This window comes from Mesocricetus auratus, unplaced genomic scaffold, assembly GCF_017639785.1.
Source record: "Mesocricetus auratus isolate SY011 unplaced genomic scaffold, BCM_Maur_2.0 Super-Scaffold_6730, whole genome shotgun sequence".
Classification (NCBI taxonomy): Eukaryota; Metazoa; Chordata; class Mammalia; order Rodentia; family Cricetidae; genus Mesocricetus; species Mesocricetus auratus.
In genome coordinates this window covers 35,566,281-35,589,470 of record NW_024429184.1, presented here as the reverse complement: position 1 = coordinate 35,589,470, position 23,190 = coordinate 35,566,281, and the positions used below count along the sequence as shown (strand labels likewise).

Sequence of the window (23,190 nt, the reverse complement as noted above, 5' to 3'; positions counted from 1 at the left end):
TTGTGAGGAGGGACCGGAAGGGAGGAGGCATGCTTGTCGCGATGTGGAACGGTCGAAGGCTGAGCTCTCGTGGGGTTCGCTTTTTAGAAACGCTTAGGTTGGGGTGTCCCAGGGCAGTAGCCGAGCCTCCTGGTGTAGCGTCCTGGTCGGGTGAGTGTCGCTGCGGAACTTTGTCCGCAGCCTTCCGTCGCCGGGGGCGGCTCTGCGCAGGCGCGGCAGAGAGCGGCGGGCGGTCGCCGGTGCCATCCTGTTCGGCCACGGTCCTCACCTCGGGGCTCTCCCGGTGCCTCCTGTCCTCCAGTTCGCAGAAGCCGAGGAAAAGCTGAGAACTAGGGATCCGGGCCTCGGGGAGGGTTTCCCGGGGCCGCCGCCGTGTGGGCCTACGACCTTTGAGCTTCTGGGCCGCGCGCCGGCATTCGCTTGCTGGAGCCCCCAGGCGGTGGGGTGCTTGCTCTCCTTAGGGAGACGCACCTGCTGATCACAGAGCGCCCTGTCACTGTTTTGTGCTCTTTATCTTACCACCCCCGCCAAAAAAATTAAGGCATTTGTGCTCTTTTGTTTCTTGTTTTTCTCTGTCTAACATCCCAGGCTGTCCTGGAACTCGCTCTGTAGACCAGGCTGGCCTTGTACTCACTGAGATTCACCTGCCTAAGCCTTTCAGGGGCTGGGATTAAATTGTGTGCCACCACCGCCCGGCAGCCTTATTTACGCTCTCGATTAATAACAGTTCCTCTGTTGGAAATAAGATTTTTAAAAAGTAACTAGTTGCATCTGGTGCTATAGATTTTGAACTCCCAAGTAGTAAGCAGAAAATTAAGTTCATCCTTTATGTGTAGTTACTATGTGTAGTTACTATACGGTAGAGTGGTATGGATAGGAATTTTAAAGGTAGCAAAACCTACTTAAATCTACCTGTACTCACCTGAAAAAATTATTAGGATAGTTTTTTTTAAGAGAGCAAAGTATAAATCAATATTAGTCATAAACGTGGAAATATAGCTGGGTGTACCTATCAAGGCTTGGCAAATTTTAGGGATAGGTGGTCTCGTATCATTTTATCATCGTTTATATGCTTTTATTTTCTAAACTTATTTTTAAAGATTTTTATGTTATGTGTATGGGTGCTTTGCTTAAATGTGTATCTGTGTACCATGTGGGTATTTCGAGCTCTCAGACGCCAGAAGAAGGTGTTGAATCCCCTGGGACTGGTGTTACTGATGGTCTTGAGCTGTCCTATTGCTGACAGGAAAGGAAGCCGGATCCTCTAGAAGAGCAATCTGAGCCATCTTTCTAGTCATATGTGTACATGTATACTTTAGTGTATGCCTTATATAATCAGAAATTTTTTGTTTTTGGAGACAGGGTTTCTCTCTGTAACAGTGCTGGCAATCCTGGAACAAGCTCTGTAGACCAGGCTTACCTTGATCTCGCTGAGATCCACCTGCTTTTGCCTCCCAAGTGCTAGGATTGCCCACCCAACATATAATCGGAAATTTTAAAAAAGAACCAATAAAACCTCTACAAATTTTGTTGGAAGAACATCTAATCTATATTTGGGATTAGGGAAAGTCTTGAATGAGGTGGAGAACAAATGTGTTAGAGGTCAGGAAATGGGACAAAATGTTTCAGGACTCGGGGCTGGAGAGATGGCTCAGAGGTTAAGAGTACTGACTGCACTTCCAAGCGCCCTGAGTTCAATTCCCAGCAACCACATGGTGGCTCACAACCATCTACAATTCAGTCTGGTACCCTCTTCTGGCATGTAGACAGAACACTGTATATGTAATAAATAAATCTTAAAAAAAAAAAGTTTCAGGACTCGACAAGCTCCTGAAAAGCCATGTATACTCCCAGAAAGTGACTATCCTGAAAACTAGAAATGACAAGAGGAATATAGCATGAGACATAATGCTTGTTTATTTTAAACAGTTGGAACTCACTATGTAGGTCAGGATGGCCTCGAACTCAAGAGATTTGTCTACCTCTGCCTCCCATGTTCTTGAATTAAAGGTGTACATTGCCACACTCAGCTTTTCACATGTTTGCCCTGAGTGAAAGTCTCTGGGAAGGCCAGAAGAGGGCAGCAGAGTCTCCAGAACAGGCGTTACAGCTGGTGGTGAGCTCCCTCATAAGGATGCTAGAAGCTGACTCCAGTACCCACATGGTTTTTCACAGCTGTTTGAAACTCGAGTCCCAGGAGATTCAATGCCCTCTTCTGACCTCCATGGGCACTGCAAGCATGGGGTGTATGAAATATACACATAGGCAAACACATAAAATTAAAAGAAATCTTACCCAATCTGAGGTCACTCAGGGTCCCACAGCAAGTTCCAGGACAGCTGGGATACATCGTGAGATATCCATCTCAGAGCAACTCAAGCAAATAGCCACAACAACAATAAAATGTGAAGGGCTTAAAGATAAGTATGCTGACCACAAAAAGACAAAAGTGGTATGTAAATGTTCATAAAATTTATGATGAGTTAAACTACGTTAGTTAACCATTTTCACTAATTATCAAGGATAAAATATTTTGTTAACATTGTGTGTGGTCAGTGTGAGTCACCAGGCACTAGACACTCACTCACATACATTGTCTATAGGGCTGTAAATTGATTCAATGTCTATGAACGGCAATTGCAAACTTGCAGATGTGCACACATTTGACCTTTTAATTTTTTTGGTTTTTCAAGACAGGGTTTCTCTGTATTGTTTTGGAGGCTGTCCTGGCACTCACTCTGTAGACCAGGTTGGCTTCAAACTCACAGAGATCCTCCTGCCTCTGCCTCCCGAGTGCTGGCACTGAAGGCGTGCACCACCAACGCCCAGCTGGACTTTTTTTTTTCCTAAAGGAACATATAGAAAAATATCTATTAAATCAGTCCCATGGTATGGTATTAGAAAGAAAGAAATAACCTAAATGTCCATTAATAAGGAGCTGCTTGAATAAATTATAATGCAACCAGGCAATGAATTGCTGTCTAGTTCTTAAAGCAAAAAGAACCTCATTATACAATTTTATGAAGTGGTCCCCTCAAAAAAACTGATAGAGTCAAAAAAAAAAAACCCAGCTACAAAAGGATGTGCATGTTATGTAAAATGACAGTAATTGATATATTAAAATAATTGCATATGGATAAAAGTTTGCAAACAAATCTAGCAATATTGGCTGCCTGATATCTAGGCTGCTTCCATTCCCTGGCTATCATGAATAGTTCAGTTGTGAAGGTGGTATTCTGTGCTTTGACTTTGGTATGCACCACGGACAGTGTGGCTGAATCTAACCATGACTCTGCTTCCTTTTTTGACCAACCTCCATACTGATCTCCATAGTCAATGCACACGTTTCTTCGGGTTTCCCTGAGAGCTGAGGTTGTTGAGCACTTTTTCAAGCTTTACTGGCCATTTGTATTTTGGGTGTATAGATGTTTGTTCACATCTCATGTAACACACTTGGCACCCAAGAAGGGACCAAGAGAACCAGGGATGAGGTGTGTTGGATTGGTTGCATGGCCCTAAGGTTGCAGGGCACCAAGACATGCATCTGCGCCTGTTCCATGGGAGGATGAAACACCCATGGGAGAAACTCCAGTAAGGCTACCTGTCCCGAGATAATGTGCCTCCTTACTGTAGTGTTGGTTTCAGGCCTGGATGGGCGACAGAACATGTGACCAAGGCCAAGCCGTTTGGGAATGGGGCATGTTTCTGGGAATTCCAGGATGGCCATCTTCCTGTACTTGGTGAAGGGTTCCACCTCCTGGGTTATGGGAATGCTCCCTAAATAGCTAGGGGACTAAAGGACGTTCACCAGACCTGGAAAGTGAAATGTATGGGTCAGTTTCTTAAGCAGGCTATGACTTCGGTGACATAGCCTTTGTTTTTGGCAATATAACATTACATATGAGGGCTCAGCTGTCTTCCAGAAAGAGGTTGTTGGAGGAAGGGAGGAATTACAATTTTTTTTAAAGCAAGCAAGCAAACCACAAGTCATGTTGTTTCTAGCCTCTGTATAAGTCAGTAATCTGGAAAAGAAAATGAAAAACAGAGGAGAAACAGAGGTGTTAGTATGTTGTTTCTCACAGTTGGCAAGATTCAAGTGAAAGAGGAGTGCCGGTTGGGTGTAGGGAAAAGAGCCTTCCTGGGATTCAGGAAGTTGGAACCCTGGGAAGTAAGAGAGATCAAGTAAGGTTAAGGTGATACTACCAAGTATAGCCCTCAGGTCCAGTCTTTGATAAGAGAAAGAGAAAATCCATGACTGATCATGTAGATCATGTAGGAATGGATCAATCCACGAGACCATGCAAAGGCGTATTCCGTCTCTCAACTGTGTGACCTGGAAAAGACTTTGTTTTCCAGACAAAGTCTCACTCTCTATGAAGCTTTAGATATCCTGGAACTTACTGTGTAGACTAGGCTGGCCTTGAACTCACAGAGACCCATCTGCCTTTGCCTCCCGAGTACTGGGGTTAAAGGTGTGCATCACTGCAGCCAGCTCTGGAAAAGACTTTTAAACAAGCAATTAAAGCCTGTCACAGTCTTTGTTTACAGCATCCTGTTTTACATGGATGGGATTAGTCTGAGTGCTGTAGAGGCAGAGAAACCAAATAAGAGAACCATCCATCCTTTCTGCAGATAAAGGCTGTATAACCCGAGGCAATACAAGAGTCAGTTCCTGGTGGACCGGCTTATTGCAAGCCATTGGGAACACTTGGTTATTCCCTTGTAAGATCACATGAAGTTCAGGAAATAGAATACAGTATGGGAAGGACATGCATTACCGGGAAGTGAGAATAAGAGTTCTTCAGTTAGAACTATGTCCACAGGAAAGTTAAGAAAGTTGATTCAGTAGGGGCTTCAGTGGCTTTGCTGAATCCTATGGTAGGATAGGCTTTGGCAGCCCTGAGTGATCTAGCCTGGCATCTGAATCATGCTCATAAAATGCTGAAGCACCCAGGAAGGGACGAAAGAATGAGAAAGCAAACAATGAGTGCCGTCCCAGTTAGCTGAAAGCAAGCATTGCAGTCTGGGTCCAGCTGGAGTTCCTAGGGGAAACCAGATGAAAAGCCAAGTGCTGCGCCTGTGAGTGTCTGGAAAGCTTTAAAGTCCGATTGGCAGTTCCCTAAAGGCTCACAAAGACATATGGAAGACAGGCATGTGCCCACTGTACCCTTGCTAAGGGGGAGAGGATGTCCTAGAGCTGCCTGAATGAGGGGCGTGCTGTATAGTTCACAGTTTTGTTGGTCTGTTTTTCCACAATAAAAAAAATTGGACTTTGGTGGAGTGCCTTTGGTTCCCTATCTGGGCTGAGTAGACATTTGTTTGTGTCTCCACAAGAAAAGACTCACATATCAGAAGGTAAAGCCAAAATACTACCAAGTATAGAGAAGGAGAAAAAAAGAAACAAAGGATAAGAAAAACAACTGCCCTTAATTGGAGGGGGCAAAAGCATAAATAGATGATGAAGGGAAATGACAGATATACACAGAATAAAAGGAAGAGGGCTGGAGAGATGGCTCTGTGATTAAGAGCACTTGCCGCTCTTTCAGAGGATCTGGGTTTGGGTCCCAGCACCCACATGGTGGCTCACAACCTCTTCTCTGACCTCTAGACAGATGTGGTACACATACATTCATCCAGGCATACATAAAATAAATAAATAGGTAGGTAGATAATTTGTAGTTGGAATTTTCTTTGGGTTGCCAACTAGCTTCCAAATGAAGACACAAAGACTTATAATTATGAATGCTTGGCTTTAGCTCAGGCTTGTTCCACTAACTTTTTTTTTAAACTTAATTTAACCTGTTTCTTTTCATTTATGTTTTGCCTTGGGGCTTTTAAACCTTTCTTTCATTCTGTATATCTTTCCTGCTCCCTCAGTGTCTGGCTGGCTGGCTCCTGGAGTCTTTCTGGTTTCTCTTTCTCCCCCTCCCCAACCTAAATTCCTCCTCCTACTTACTGTCTCTGACTGGAAGTCCCGCCTCTGCCTTCTCCCTCACTATTGGCCATTCAGCTTTTCATTAGACCAGTCAGGTGCCTTAGCCACACATCTTTACATAATTAAACAAATGCAACACATCTTTGCATAGTTAAACAAATATTCTGTAGCAGTAACAAATGCACCATATCTTTACATAGGTAAACAAATACAACACATCTTTGCATGGTTAAACAAATATTATGCAATAATAGATAGGATTACATTAATTAATTAATTAATTAATAGAACAAGAAGATGATGAAGAGCTAGTAAGATGCCTCTTGATGCCAGGCCTAACAACCTGAGTTAGGTCCCAGGAACCCACGTGATGGAAAGAGAACCAACTCCCAGAAGTGGGGACATGCACACACATCCAGAGAGGGTGGGGGGAAGAGAGATTTCTTGTGGTCCCTCAAAATTTGGAGACTTTTGGTCCAGTGCGTAAAGAGGGAGAGCCAGCTGAGCTTGTGGGCTCTTGTCTTTGGGTTATGCTATTGCTGCATGGTGTTTTTAAGTGTCCAGTGTCTTCCAGAGTAACCTTCACTATAGGTGTTTTCCTTCTTTGTGTGCCAGAAGCCTCTGCTTGCCTCTATTAGCTTTGCCGTCTGTGGCCAAGGCAGATGTCATACCTTCCAGACGATACAGTGCAGGGCAGCTGTTTTAGCTTGTGGGTGTCTCCCAAGTGAGTTGGGAAGTGACCACAGCGCCGGGATGAGTAAAAGCCAAGAGCCTGTTGTCCTACCTACAAGGCCTAAGTATCAAGCACCCTGCTGGAGGGATGTCAGTGTGGGTATGAACTTGAGAATGCATGAACTTCAGCAGTGAAGAACAGAGACGTATCGTCAATAGTGTGGCTACCCACTGACTCAGTGTCAGAACTGTCAAAGTCCAGGGACATAGCGGATGAAATCTGGTTCTGCCCACCAAGAGTGGAGCTAGCTTGCCTTATGCACTCCTGCCCTGAACGAGCCCCTCACCTACTTGACCCTTTGACTCATGCAACATGAAAAATAACAGACCCAGAGACTGATATTGGGGTTCAAGCTTCAAGCTGAATATCAGAAAAACAAAGCAGCTGGCCACTAGCTTCTTACCTCTACTTCAGGCTGAACTGGCTGATCCTGTCTCCATGAGCTCTCACCAAGCCTCAGACTGTAACCTCTCCTCAGCGTGGCTGGAGAATGAATGCCTCATCTGGAGACTGAAGACCCGGTTTCTGTTTTATACCCCTCTAGTGCTGGGATTAAAGGTGTGAGCTGTCACCCTTTTAGACTGATTCACTCTTGTGTAGATCTGGGTGGCCTTGGACTCACACAGATCATCTATCTCTTAATCCTGAATCCTAGGATTAAAAGTGTGTACCAACACCTCCTAGCTTCTGGCTGCTGGGATTAAAGATGTGTGCCTGACTTCGCTTTCTGAATCCTCAGGCAAGCTTTAATAAATCATGAATAATATCACTACAGGCTTATCTTTCTTATAGCTCCCCTGGGCTATCCTTCTTCCAGGATCTGTGGCTGGCTAAATTGGGGTTCCCCAAGCTGTGGCTATTCCACTATGTGGCTCCTGGCCTCTGCAGGCACCAGGCACTGAAGTAGTACGCATACATACATACATATATGCAAAACACCCATGCACATTAAAAAAAATAAATTTAATCCTAGCTTTCAGGAGGCAAAGACAGGTAGATCTTTATGAGTTTGAGGTCAGCTTGGTACACATAGTAAGTTGCAGGCCAGCCAGGTCATATAGTGAGACCATCTCTCAAAAACAAACAAACAAAATTGTAAGTATTACATAAGTGGAATTATATGTTTCTTTTGATATTGAGGATTTTTCTCACTTGGTCTCAGTATCCTTAAATTCATCTAAGTCTGCATGTATCCAGTATATGTCTTTTATTTTGATATAGTTTATAGTTACAATTTCTTCGTATAGTTTATAGTTATGTTCTAGCTAGCTAGTGTAGTAACATTTGTTGTTTTCAGTTTCAAGCTTTTGTAAACAAACTTGTTAAAAGATTCATATATAAGATGGGCAGTGGTGGCTCATGCCTTTAGTCCCAGCACCCAGGAGGCCAAGGCAGGCAGATCTCTGAGTTTGAGGCCAGCCTGTTCTACAGAGTGAGTTCCAAGATGGATTTGTGTGGATATACATTTCCACTTCTCTGAGATCACTGCTCACCTAGTACAGTTGCTGAGATGCATCTTAAGCATCTGTTTTGCTTTATTGGGGGCTGCTGGTAGCTGAGCTATTTTCATGCCCACTATCAGTATATAAAAGACACAGTAGCTTCATTCCTGCTCTACATTTGATGATATCAGTGCTTTCCAATTTCAGACATTTTGATAGGTGGGTGGTTCTCACCATGACTTTCTTTTGTTTTATACCTAGTTTTCATTAATATAATATTGAACATGTTTTATCCATTCACAATCACACACACACACAGATCATAGTCATTCCCTATTATAACCCCTACTCTCCCTACTGTGAGGTCTTTCTCTGTGTGAGACTCTCTGGGTTCAATTAGGGTTGCTTGCATGAACATCAGTGGGTTTATTTTTTATTGTTTACATTTTATTTTATGGGAATGGGTTGAAGAGATGGCTCAGTGGTTAAGAGAACTTGCCACCCTCACAGAGGAGATTTTATAGTGGAACTATCTAAGCCTGGACATTTTTTAGAAGGCTTTTAAGTATGGATTTAGTTTCTGTAGAGGTTAAATAGTTGCAGTTTGGTTTATCTTTTAAAATAGTTTGTGAATGATTGAGAGAATGTGGGTTCTGTTGCAGTTTGGGTGGAGTATTGCTCAACAATGTTGGGTTTTGTATCCTTTTGCCTTTTTTTTTTTTTTTTTTTTTTTTTTGCTGGTTGTTCCACTTACTGAGGAATGTTGCCCCTCCCCACCACTATAGCTGTGAGTTTGCTTTTTCTTGTTTCAGTTCTGTCAATTTTGCTTTATTTGTTTTGAAACACCACTGTTTGGCACATACCCATTTAGAATTGCTTTATTATCTTGATGGATTGTCTTTTGTCATGATTAATGTAATTTTTGTCTCTAGGATACTTTGTGTAAATATTAATTGGGCAACACAATAATCCATTAAGCATGTTTCTATGTAAGTTTGAATGTACAGTCTATGAGGTTTTAGTTTAGTCCCCCCCTCCCACCGACTTTTGTTCCTCTCTAAAAAGCATTTCTACAAAATCATTTCAGGTAGCTAGCATGGAAGTGGCAGAATTTGAACTAATTTTGACTGTCTAAAAATTAATATTTCACTGTAAAAGATGAAATAGTTTCTATTTGAATATATTTTGTGATTTCTTTTTTCAAGACAGAGTTTCACTGTTTATCTTTGCAGCCTGTCCTGGAACTTGCTCTATAGACCAGGTTGACCTTGCACTCACAGAGATCTGCCTGTCTCTGCCTCCCAAGTGCTGGGACTAAAGGCATTGTGAATTTTTAAAAAAATAAACCTAGTGTAAAAATTAATAGCAGGAACTGGAGAGATGGCTCATTGGTTAAGAGCGTTTGCTGATCTTGGAAAGGACTGGAATTTGGTTCCCAGTACTCATATCAGATAACTCCAGCTGCAGGGGTCCAACATCCTTTTCCAGCCTCCACATGCACCTGCGTGTGCATAATGTGTGTGCGCGGAACCCCCCCTCACACAGATACACACACACACACACACCAATGTTAAAAAAGCAGTGACAGATTTTACATGTTCACTACTTATTTTGATAATTTAAATTTATTTTTAGATGGAAGAAAGTAAGATCTTTATGTTTTTAATTAAACCCCAACTTAAGAAACTCATCTGTTTATTAGTTACAATACACCATAAGAATGTCATATAAAATTATTCAACTAGCCGGGCGTTGGTGGCGCACGCCTTTAATCCCAGCACTCGGGAGGCAGAGGCAGGCGGATCTCTGTGAGTTCGAGGCCAGGCTGGACCGACAGCCTCCAAAACAGAGAAACCCTGTCTCGTAAAACCAAAAAAAAAAAAAAAAATAAAATTATTCAACTATGTTCATAGCAGGAATTACGTGCTTTTCTCTGGATACTAAACTTTGTTTTCTGCTAACTCAGGGAATCAGCCCTCAAAAAATCTACAGATTAAGCCATGGGAATTGTGTGAACACAGGACTATTCAGTTTAGATCCAGCAGCATGACTTTTTCTTGTCTGACCAGAATGAAAACTTACAGGTGAGTTTATTTATTATTCTTGTAGAGATTTACATGACTCCATGTAATGGTAATTTAGTTTTGATTGTGTTTAATAAACTTGGCCAGTATGTAAAAGCTCATTGGTTTAATTAAAGTAGTGTTTGTTCATTTAAATATCCTTAAATAATATGTTGTAATACTTTTTCAGTTTGGAAAACTTCAAGTTCATTGAAAAGTTGTAAGAAAAATACAGTATATAGTCAAGTATACTATTTATTCAATTTCAGAGGCAATTTTTATTTTTAATAGAAGATTAGGCACATCTCTTTCCAGTTGACCAGCCCACTTCCATCCTGGAGAGTGCCTTTTTCGTTCTTATTAGCCCCCCTCTCTATCACTAAAAGAAAAAGAGAGAAGAGAGAAGGCTATATTAGGACATGGAGATGTTTTACTTCTGTGTAATCCCTGAGATAGAACAAAAACAGGCTAAGGTGGGGAAGTCTATAATGCTAGGTAGTAGTATTAAGTCAAAAACTGTGTGTTTAGATTTTACAAATTAGTTTCTAATCTTGTGAGAAATACCTCCCAGTACTATTAAACTGAGTCTACTTCCTAAATGCACACCCTTATGTCTCGTGAGTGAGAACCTTTGAGATTAGGTGTAGGTAAAACTCTTCTTGGTCAACAGAACAACTACTTACTGTGTGTTACCTTTTGTAAGTTAGTCTTGGTGACTGAAGGTTTGACTTCATCATGCCCAAGGAAACCCATAGTCCTAAGAAAATATTAGAGGAAAGTGAGAACTTGAATTTACATTTTAAAAATCACATTCATCTCTCTCTCTCTGTGTGTGTGTGTGTGTGTGTGTGTGTGTGTGTGTGTGTGTGTGTGTGTGTAGGAAGGTGTCATTTGTGCCTTGACACCTTATGGAGGTCAGAGGATGACTTCCAGGAGTCAGTTCTCTTCAACCATGTGGGTCCCAAGGATCAAATGCAGGTTGTCAGGCTTAGAAGCAAGAGCCTTTCCACAGTGAGCCATCTCATTGGCATGTGGTACTTGAATTTAAATAATAAAAAGAGTGATCACTATAGAATGGCCTCTAAATGAATCTAAGAGAAACAATAAAGAGTTGACTGGCATTTTTTCTTTTTTCTGATTTAACAGCCTAATTATCTTTGGCCAAGCAGAACTTTGGGGTATTTTTCTACACTGTACTGACATGCAATTAAGTGTTGTGTCTAATTTTCATTTTGCTCCACTTTTTCTTGTTATTAAAAGAGTGAGGACAAATTACATACTTTTTCTGATCTCCTTTCTTCAAATATCTATTTGACAATTATCTCCTGAGAAGCTGCTACATTCTAGGGACTGTGCTTGTCCCTAGGAATAAAATGGAATGGCACCACCCATGCTTTCCCTTCCCAGTAGGTAGTCTGGTGAGTAACAAGCGTGATCGGATGAAGAAATACAACCCCGTGAAGAAATGCAAAGTGACAGCGGAGTTAAGATGGGGAATGTGACCCACATTTGAGCATCAAGGAAGATTTTATAGATGATATTCTATCTAAATTAAGATTTGAGGGATGAGAGGCATAAGTGCTTAGTAGAGGAAAGGGAGGACTGTAGGAAAGTGGTTCAGACAGAAGAGACATCACACAAGGTATGTGAGGGAAGAGCAATCCTGGCCAATCAAAGGCTGCCTAGCTGTGGGAGGAGATGAGGAGAAAATGAGTTTTGAGAGGGAGGAAGCTGGGGACTCTGTAATTCTAAGTTTTCTTCTGTGCCAAGGGTTTTAATCTTTTTCCTAATGGCATTGGAAGGAAGCCTTGCAAGCATTTTATGTGAAAAAAATTATCTAGATTTTTATTTCAGAATAATCTGTCTGTAGTTCCTCATGGAAAACAAATTAGAAGGTGGTGATGTTTGGAGCCAGTAGACTCTAAAAGAGTCAGACCATGGTTGGAGGATGCGGTGGACTTAGACTTCCTGATGGCTGTGGAAGTGGAGGGAAGGAGGTGGAGGGTAGAGTCATTTGTGTTCAAGTTGGGGCCCAACTGCTTACTTGACTTCTCAACTTTTCTTTTCTCAACCGTAAAATAAGGATAATAGTACATTTGTCCAAAATATAGCATGTCTTAGAAAGTACCTGGCACTTAGTAAGTACTCAATAAGTGGAAGCTATTATTATTGTTATTATTATTGTTGTTGTGTTAGATGTGACCTAGAAGGGCAGGCTTTGTCCTCAAAAGATTGTGAATTTATATTGAGTGTGTGATTGTGATCTTAAAGTATCAAAATTGAGCCCTCTATTGTAGGGAGAAATCTATGTTCTCATAGTGCTAGCTACTCCCATTTGGGTGTGGTTACAAGTATGTAGAACCTAAAGGTGGATAAAAGAGCTGGGGGGAGGCCACTCGCTCTTTTTTTGGTTCTGGTTGCATTCCGGTCTCGTCCAGGAAAGCAACGTGCAGGCGTTCTCGGTTTTCTTGGTTTCTCACATAAGTGATTTCTCCCTTAATAAAATATCTTAGGACATCCCTATTTTGTTTAGCATAATATTTTAGCAATACTCTCTATATATTTAGAATCTAATACATTAGAATATTTCTATACAGTATATTCTGTTTAACATATTCTTTAGAGCAACAACATTGTCTGAGTCTTTGTGTTCATCCCTTAGGCCCCCTTGGAAACGCTTATACAGTACTTCACAAACAACAGTTGACAGCAAGGAGGTAAAAACCTTCCTGGCCCTGGCTCACAAGTGGTGGGACGAGCAAGGACCATTTGCGCCTCTACATTCTATGAATGATCTGAGGGTGCCGTTCATTAGGTAATATTCCAGAAACTTCTTTGAAGCCTTTTTTTTCTTTTTTGGTTTTTCGAGACAGGGTTTCTCTGTATTGTTTTGGAGGCTATCGGTCCAGCCCGGCCTCAAACTCACTGAGATCCGCCTGCCTCTGCCTCCTGAGTGCTGGGATTAAAGGCGTGCGCCACCACCGCCCGGCTTTTTTAAAAGTCTTTAAAGGTGCATAATTCACTATTTTGCATTCATTTCCCCTTAGCTTTACTTACTTCAAAATTCCACACCTTAGGTTTGCTTTGGAAATTAGAGGTATTCATTAGGGTCCACCATTTTAAAGTATTAGCTTTGGGGGTGGAGAGATGGCTCAGCCGTTAAGAAGGCAGGCTGCTCACAGAGGACCAGAGTTTGTTCCTGTCACCCACATCCGGCAGCTCATAACCTGACATTCCCAAGCGGCTGGCGAGAAGACTACATGTTACATAAACCAGTCCAGTTCCAGGGGATCCGACATCCTCACTGGCTTCCATGGGCATGCTGGGTGCATGCACATACCAGTCACTTTATACAATTAAAAAATTTTAAAAAAATCTCTTGAACATTAACATGCAGAAACAATACTAAAACCCAGGTTGCTTTTGAAACTTAAATATAAACATTTTTTCGCCCTATTAGGTTAGTTAGAATTCAGTCCTAATGAAAGGGAACTAAATTGCTACATCATCAGGTCATCTTATAGCTGCTGATCTGCAGTGGCCTTGGTGACCTTTAGGCAGTTCTGATGAAGGGGACCTTGCGGAGACAGATTAGTTCAACAAGAATGTTTCAGAGATTATATCCATGGGGCTCTAGTACCAGACTGTGAATGCTGCTTGGATAAACGGAATGTGGACCATGTGTTTCAATGGGATAAAGAAAGGCAAGGTTCAGAGGGCTTGCCGTTGATGCAGTTTTTAGTTCAGCAGGTCTTCTGAGTGATTCCAGCATCACTGTGTTTGAGAACTTAGCAAACTACTGTGGCATCTTTATTGTGTGTCACATAAAACAGGTCGTCTCATGTGCAAGCTGTGGTGGCATGTTTGGATTTTGTTTTCATCATAATAGAAGTCATTAGAAAACAGTATGGTCTGAGAAGTATAGCAGAGTCGTTCTGTGCCTGTTTGAAAGGATCATTCTTTCCTTTTCTTTTCTTTTTTTTTCTGAGACAGGGTTTCTCTGTATTGCTTTGGAGGCTGTCCTGGAACTCGCTCTGTAGACCAATCTGGCCTCAAACTCACAGAGATCCGCCTGCCTCTGCCTCCTGTGTGCTGGGATTAAAGGCGAGCGCCACCAACGCCCGGCTTAGGATCTTTCTTTATAACATCCTGAAGTGAACTATTTAGCTATTGTCTGGGTTATTTTAAGAGTTTAGTTACTTTTACTAGCAATGCTAAATACACTAGATGCTCATTTTATATATATATACTTATTTTAGTATAAACATAATTAAATTATGTGTTCGATTTAAAGCTTAATTTACAATGCTATACTACACAGTGTATATCAGGTTATGGAGGTGCATGTGCACATATGTTGAGCATATGGTAAAGTATTACAATGATTATACTAGAGTAAGTTTACTTGATTTTGGTGCTTGTCTACATAGTCATACATGAAAAAGCCCCATTAGTTTAGGAGACTAAAAGAGACATAATAAAGACGGGAATGTAGACAACTTAAATAAATGTGGGACTTCATCTTGCTTTTTAAAAAAAATTTTTATTTTATGTACATTGGTGTTTTGGCTGCAATATATGAGGGCATTGGATCCCTGGAACAGGAGTTATAGACAGTTGTGAGTTGCCATATGGTGCTAGGAATTGAACCTGGGTCCTCTGGAAGAGCAGTCAGTGCTCTTAACCATTGAGCAGCTCTCCAGTCCTCCATCTGCTTTTTTAATCTGTAAAATAACACATCTAATTGGCTTAGGAACTTTTGACAACATAGCCAACAGAGGCTGTAAATTTTCACCCCATATTGTTGGGACATTTTTATTGAAAAAGTATTTGAATAAAATTATTTTAACTTGTACTAGATTAGTTTGAAATTTTTCTTTAGATTATTGCTAGAGCAATAATAGATTAATGCTGGATTCGTTCAGAACTTAGCATATTGAAAATGTACAAACTAAATAGGTCATTTAATTCTGAAAATAAAAAGTATGTTTGTAAAAATTTCAATGATCTCATTTCAAATTAGAATTCCAGACTCTGCATGGCGGCAACACTCCTTTGATCTCAGAATCCAGGAGACAGGAAGGAAGATTGGGGACTCAAGGCATGTCTGAGCTTTGTAGTGAGCCCCTGTCTCCAAGCAGTGCAGCTACATAAGCAAGCTAAATTAAATGAAGGTTAATATTTCCTTGGAGATTATATATCCTAAAACCTTTTGTTGATAAAGGTAGTCACCCGTTTTTGTATATTTTGAATTTTGTTTTTAAAGAGACAATCTTTTGAAAACCAGTGCTAGTCACCATCCAGGAAGGCCTCTGTGTGGGATGAAGATTATTGACGTAGGCTGTGGTGGTGGCTTATTAACTGAAGTAAGTGCCGTGCAGTGTGTTTTCCATTCTTCATGAACCTGGGAATTGCTGGGGGTGCCTGACAGTGCTACTGAAAGTAGCTCAGTTCTTAAAATCATCCCAGTAGCAATAAGTGGGTCATGTCAGTATGTTTGAAAATGTGATCCATTTCAAATGATGTCTAGTTCATCAGATAGCTCAGGAGTTTTATATATGCATTTAATGTGCTTTGATCAAAATTTTGTTAATTTTAACTGGGTAAAAAATTGAGAAGTGGCCTTTTGCTTCATTTACCCTTTTAACAAACATAGTGCTTATTTTTTAAGTGAATAGTACTAATTTTAACATTGTTATAAATTCTATTTTCAAAATTGAAAAAAAATTTTCAGAATACTGGAGTTTTTTGGGGTTTACTTTTAATAAATGGGCATGGGTCATTCAAAGCTTTGTTTGATCTCTTCTATCTCAAGAAATTAGGCAGTCTCTTTGAGATTAAATACAGGTTTAGTCTCTCCTTTTATACATCTCAAATAAAGCAGGCAAGAGTCTTACTACTTGTGGGAATCAGTCCTCTTAGGTGCTCTAGGGTGCTTAGATGTGTGGTTACTGTCCCAGGGAGGAATATTTATGTTTTATAGCTGCATCTTATAGCCCTCATCAGCAGTAGGATCTTTTGCACCATAACTTAATCTTTGATGGATATTATCCTTGATAATTTTCATATTTTATATGCTGCCTTTTGAAAATGGAATAGCAATTTTGAATTACTAAAGAATTATATTAAAAATTATATGTATATATGTATATATACTGTATTGACATCATTTCTCTTTCTTCCTCTTCCTCTTCCTCCCTCCACCCTTCACTCCTGTCTCTCATGTCAAATCTATGGCCTCTTTAAAGTTAATTATTATTGTTATATATAGGTATTAGAATAAATATATGAACACAGGCTGCTGATACTGTTGATTCCATTTAGTGTTACTCACACATGTATGTTTTTAGGGCTGACCACTTGGTATTGGATAGGTATTTTGGATAAACTTTTTATTGCTAGCATGTGTTCTGTTTTCTTGTTCAGCATAACAATTTTCATGCCATTAGCCTCTAGGGCGACTGGGGGCCTCCGTTATTGGAATCGATCCTGTAGCTGAAAACATTAAGATAGCACAGCACCATAAGTCATTTGATCCAGTCCTGGATAAGAGGATAGAGTACAAAGCGTGTGCCCTGGAGGAGATTGTCAATGAGACTGCGCAAGGTTTTGATGCTGTTGTGGCTTCTGAAGTCGTAGAACACGTGATCGACCTTGAAATGTTCATTCAGTGCTGCTATCAAGTATTAAAAGTAAGATAGAATTGGTTTTTTCTTTCTTCCTTTTTTCTTTCTAAGACAACGTTTCTCTGTGTCTGTTCTGGAACTTACTCAGTAGACCAGGCTGGCCTTGATCTCAGAGATCTGTCTGCCTCTGTCTTCTGGGTGCTGGGATTAAAGGTGTGTGTCACCATTGCCTGACTCAATTTTCTTGTATATGTTGAGACTTTCTTTGTGTGTTCTGGTATGTGGTCAGTTTAGGAGACAGTTCCATGAGGTACTGAGGAGACCTTTTGTGTTTGGGTGAAATGTTCTGTAGATATCTGTTAGGGCCATTTGGTTTATAATGTCAGTTAATTCCAACATTTCTCTGTTTAGTTTTTGTTCATTGCTGAGAGTGTGGTACTGAAGTCTCCCACTATCAGTGTGTGAGGGTCAATATGTATTTTAAGTTGTAGTAATGTTTCTTTTATGAATTTGGATGTCCTTGTGTTTAGTGCATAGATATTAAGCTTTACCAAGACCTTTTGGAAGATTTTCCCTTTGATTAGTATGTAGCATACTTCCTAATCTCTTCTGCTTAGTTTTGATTCAAAAGTTATGTTGTCACATATTAAAATGGCTGCAGTAACTTGCTTTTAGGTCCATTTGCTTGAAATATCTTTTTTCATACTTTTACCCTGAGGTAATGTCCAACGTTGATGTTAAGGTGTGTTTCTTGGATACAGTCAAAGGATGAATTCTGTTTTCACATCCATTCTGTTAATCTGTGTCTTCTTATTGGGTGATTGAGACCATTTATGTTGAGAGATATCAATGACCACTCTTCGTTGACTGCTGTTGTTGCTGTGGGGGGGGCAGTGGGTGGAGGTATGGTGTTAGTGCTAGTATGTATGTGTGTTTTCCTTTTTCATTTGCTGTTCTGAGGTTTTTCATTCCTTGTGTTTTCTTGGGTGTGGCTAACCTCTTAATGTTGGAGTTTTCCTTCTAGCACTTTCTATAGGGCTGGATTTGTATATAGACATTACTAAATTTGATTTTATCACAAGTGTCATATTTTCTCCATCTATGATTATTGAAAGTTTTGTTGGGTATAATAGTTTAGGCTAGCATCTGTGGTCTCCTAAGAGTCTGCAATACATTTATCCAGGCCTTTATGGCTTTTATAATCTCCATTGAGAAAGCAGGTGTTATTCTAATAGGTCTGCCTTTATATGTTACCTAGTCTTTTTCCCTTGCAACTTTTAATATTCTTTTCTTGCAACTTTTAATATTCTTTTCTTGTTTGTACATCTAATGTTTTGAGGGAACTTTCTTTTCTGGTTGAGTCAGTTTGGTGTTCTGTATGCTTGTTGCACTTTGATAGGTCTGCCTGTCTATGAGTTTATTGAAAATATTTTCTGTGCCTTTGACCTGTGTTTCTTCTCTTTATTTTTTTTATTTTTGGATTTGGTCTTTTCATAGTGTCCCAGATTTCCTGAATGTTCTTTGTGCCAGGAGATTTTTATATTTAATGTTGTCTGATGCTGCAACGATAAAATAATCCAGATGAGCCGAGTAGTTTTCCACCGCCGAACTAAAGCCAGAAAGCCAGAAAAGAGAGCTAGACTTCCACTGTTCAGTCTTTTATACCTTCCTCCGTAATGCCCCTAGCCATGCCCAAAAGTGGGCCTGGCTAGTACCGTAGTTCACTGCCTACGTCCTTATACGTCTTTAGTCATGCCTAAAGTGGGTGTGGTTAGTAGTGCGGTAAACTGCCCTTTTATTACCTCATCTGTATGCGCCTCTAGTAAGTCACATGGTTAATGGCGGAGCACTGTTTCCTCCTACAGTTGTCTTTGGTTGAGGTGTCCATTTCTTCCATTGTGTCTTTAATATGTGAAGTTTCCTCTTCCATCTTTTGTATTCTGCTGGTGAGGCTTGCCTCTGAGGTTCCTGTTAAACTTCATAAATTTTTCATTTCCAGATTTCCCTTAGTTTGTGTTTTCTTTATTGGTTCTATTTCAACTTTCAAGTTTTGGACTTTTTATTCATTTCCTCCTACTGTTATGTTTGTATAGATTTCATTAAGAAATTTATTCATAGCCGGGCGGTGGTAGTGCACGCATTTAATCCCAGCACTCAGGAGGCAGAGGCAGGTGGATCTCTGTGAGCTCGAGGCCAGGCTGGACCGACAGCCTCCAAAACAATACAGAGAAACCCTGTCTCGTAAAACCAAAAAAAAAAAAAAACAAAAAAACAAAAAAAACAAAACCAAAACAAAAAAAGAAATTTATTTATGGTCCTCTGTCATAAAAGGCTGTCTTAAGGTCCTTTTCTTGTGCTTCAGTTATGTTGCAATGCTCATTGCCTTCTGTGATAGGGTTGAGAGCTGCTGTGTTAACAGCCCACATATGGGCAGACTCCGGGTTGTGTCTGAATAGGTACTTAGGGCCCCACGTTGAAGGGTGCACTTCCTCTCAGGTGCCCACATATCACTGCCCTGAAAGCCTGCACTGACTTCAGCTTTGTGCCCCAGGCTCCTCACTTACCTCTCCAGGGTCCTTTTCCTGCACATAACCCTGGTGCAGATCTAAAGACTAAGACACAGATAGTGGCATTGCCCTATTAATGCATAAGGAGCTTGCTGGGCTTATTAATTTCTCCACTGATTTATTTTTTCCCCATCATGTAGCCAACCTAGGCAATCGCATTGCATTAGTTACTATGTCTCCTTAATTACCTTCCATCTTTGACATTTTATACCTTTTTCATTTCTTTTTATTTATTTATTTATTTATTTTTGGTTTTTCGAGACAGGGTTTCTCTGTGGCTTTGGAGGCTGTCCTGGAACTAGCTCTTGTAGACCAGGCTGGCCTCAAACTCACAGAGATCCGCCTGCCTCTGCCTCCCAAGTGCTGGGATTAAAGGCGTACGCCACCAATGCCCGGCTCATTTCTTTTTAATTTATTTATTTTGTGGGTATTTGTGTGTGTTTGCATTTGCTCATGAGTGTGCATGCCATAGATCCTGCATTGAGGTTAGAGAACAGCTTGAGGAAGTTGATTCTCTCCTATGTTGTAGATCCCAGGGATTGAGTCAGGTAATCATTCTTAGTAAGATTTAAAACTCTAGCGTTTACAGAGAGGAACTACAATGGGTAGTGACAAGCATAGGCTTGTATAGTGTTATATCATCAGCAAATGAAAGTTCTTTGGCAAAACCACTAATGATTAAGGTCCAAGCATTTTTTGTTTTGTTTTGTGTAAAGATTATGAAGGGATCAAGATAAACACTTAGATGAAAGCAAACCATTTCTGGGAGTATTAATCTGCCTATGTAATGACAATATTTATATTTCCTGTATTTATTCTCAAAGATAATGTACCTCCTTTTACTAAGTCTCATAGCCTAATGAGCATAAAATGCCACTCCAAAATTACCTTATGGGTCTTTGTCTCTTTCTATTGATTGCAACAGATTAAAAATTGATAAATGATAGATGATAGATAGATACATAGATAGATAGATGATAGATAGATAGATAGGTAATGTGTGTACAGATTAGGGAGAAAAAGCAATTTTTAGTACTACCCTAGATCCAAACTGAGAAAGGGAACAAAAATATTAGGGTGTGCTTGTCACTACCATTGGAGTTTCTTTGTCTCTTAGTGCATTTTTTTTTATCTTACAAGTCCTTTGCATTGTATATTATGGCTTCCAGTTTTGATTTTTTTGGTGGGATTCCTGTGTGTGCAAACATGTGTCCCTGCATCTGAATGTGTTTCTTGTGCTTTTTATTTGGCTTTTTTTTTCTTGATTGGATGTTTTGTCATATTCTGATGACTTGTTTTTGGTTTATTTTATTTTATTTGTTATCCCTTAGATGCCTGTTTGTTTCTAACAACAGACAGGAAGGGCGTGGATCCAGATGGGAGTGGTGATGGGGAGGGTCTGGGAGTAAGAGGTGGAGGAAGAACAGTAATAAGAACATATTGTTAGAAAAAAGTCTATTTTCAATACAGGGGGAAAAGAATGTAAATGTAGACATGTATCATCCTTGATTGATAAACTATTTAATACACACAAAAGAGCATATTTAAATATGTCATAGAAATAAACGAATTTTGAGCCAGGCGGTGGTGGTGCATGTATTTAATCACAGCACTTGGGAAGCAGAGGCAGGTATCTATGAGTTCAAGGCCAGCCTGGTTTGCAGTGTGAGTTCCATGACAGCCAGGGCTACACAGAGAAACTCTGTCTTGAAAAATTAAAAAAAATTTTTTTTAGTTGAAAGCCGTGCTTAGTGACTGTGTCTATAGTAGATTTCCTGTGATAATAGATTTTCCTAAGAGAGAAAACAAATACTATATTGGTAAATTGCGTTTTGTATCTACCAAACATCTTGCTTGCAACCACATCACTTGGAAAGGAGAGTGGGGAAGTAAGCCTTTACTCAGAAGTTGTACCTGACTTTTCATTCTTCACCGCCATTGTTTTAATTGCATATACGTTTCCTCCCCTTAGCCTGGCGGCTCGTTATTCATTACTACGGTCAACAAAACACAGCTGTCCTACGCCCTGGGAATTGTTTTCTCAGAGCAAATCGCAGGCATTGTTCCAAAAGGCACTCACACATGGGAGAAGTTTGTTTCACCTGAAAAGCTAGAGAGTATTCTGGAACCAAGTAAGTACTAAGTTTGTCTTCCAGTCCCGTGTGAACCTTTAATGTGACTGTAATTGTTAATCTCAGAGTTTGGCACTTATTTAGGAGGGTTACCATTTTTTTTCAGATGTCAGTTTTATTTCTTCAGCTATGTCTTATGATGTACGTACGTTGTCTGACTGGCACACATGTAGACTTGAGCAGCGAGCAGTAAACCCTTGCCTGGCTGGTGGAGTCTTCATTGGTTTAAGGATAGGTGTGAATGTGTATCACTTACATGGCTCAGTTTCTCCTGGTGAACCTTGCTTATCTCAGCTTAGTTTATGATTCCTATATTCAGATGTATTTCCAACTTCCATGCCATTCTTTATGTATTTCTGTCTGGTACCTGCAGAAGGGACCAAGGGTCACCATGGTAGATGTCGAGAGTTGGTATTTGAACCCAGCAATCGGCTTTGGAGTATATATTCATTCACACCTGCAGAAAAGTGTGATCTAAGTATGGTTGTATGTAATTTTCACAGTTTTCACTCTTTGCTGGCCCATAATGTTCTTTCTGTACTCCACACGGCACCTCACCGTGCTTTGGCACAGTAAAAGCTTTGTTTGTTGAATTCTGTTAAGTGATGTTTCTTAGTTCATGTGCTTGGCATTTTAGAGATCTTATTGAGTAGACACCATTCCCCATGCTTCTGTTAACAAAAATGCATAACAAACCATTTTACTTAAAATTCTGTCAGTTCACAGCATCGTGGTGGCTTTTAGAGATGTCTGTAATTTTGTGGAAAATAGACTAGGAAAAATTGTTGTTTTCGTTTTTCTTTTCTTTTTTTTTTCTTTTGGAGGCAGGGTTTTTTTGTGTAGCCCTGGCTGTCCTGGAACTAGCTCTGTAGACCAGGATGGCCCTGAGCTCACAGAGATTTAACCTGCCTCTGCCTCCCAAGTGCTGGGATTAAAGGACTGCACCACCATTGCCCAGCCAGAAAAGTAAAAACAAACCAAAGAAGATTCCTTATGGAGACAATCTCTTGTTGACAGATATTCTCAAGTGATAGCTAATATTTGTTGAGAACTTAGAGAACTCTGAGCACTGAGCTATTTTAGCCATATCTCCTCTGATTCCAATGCTCCAGGATACATGATCTATATGTGGCATTCAGAAAGGGCCACTATTACAGTAGGTGTCAGAGCTGGAGTTTGACCCCAGTCCTCTGCTTTGGAGTATGAATTCTCACCTGCAGTTAAGTGTGACCCCAGCATGGTTGCAAAGTTTTTTTTTTCACTAAATAGGAAATTTTTATTAATATGAAGAATTACTGTTGACTCTTGTGAATTGAATGTTAATTGTTTATTGAGTCTGATTTTATTTTATTTTTTCAGATGGTCTGTCGGTTCAAACTGTGGCAGGAATGTTCTATAATCCCTTCTCAGGGTACTGGCATTGGAGTAAAAGTACCAGCCTTAACTATGCAGCTCATGCTGTGAAATCCAGTGTACAGGAACACTCGGATCCTGCTGAGTCTGCTTTAAAGGGGGACACAGAAGTACCCCAAGCTGATACCTCCAGTAGCCCACGTGTACAAGAGGAGCTGAAGAAATGAGATATCTCTGAGGCCAGCAGAAATATGCTTAAAGTTCATTGTTTACAAATTCAAAAAGCTTATTTTTTGAGATCCTGAAGAGCAAAAGGTCAATAAAAAAATATCCAAATCA

The 23,190-nt window shown here is 40.4% G+C and overlaps 1 protein-coding gene across 2 annotated transcripts; it reads left to right on the top strand.

The window, feature by feature from the left end:
* Coq3 (coenzyme Q3, methyltransferase) lies at positions 1-23,190 on the top strand. Of its 2 annotated transcripts, XM_005066232.4 has the most exons (7): positions 2-150; positions 10,077-10,194; positions 12,836-12,988; positions 15,440-15,539; positions 16,623-16,865; positions 21,339-21,498; positions 22,858-23,190. In XM_005066232.4, exons 1-7 carry the CDS (start codon positions 30-32, stop codon positions 23,076-23,078), a joined length of 1,116 nt encoding a protein of 371 aa, XP_005066289.2. In that variant the 5' UTR covers positions 2-29; the 3' UTR covers positions 23,079-23,190. The 2 variants fall into 2 exon arrangements, with proteins under 2 accessions (XP_012965712.1, XP_005066289.2); XM_013110258.3 differs by lacking the exon at positions 12,836-12,988 and having other exon boundaries at positions 1-150.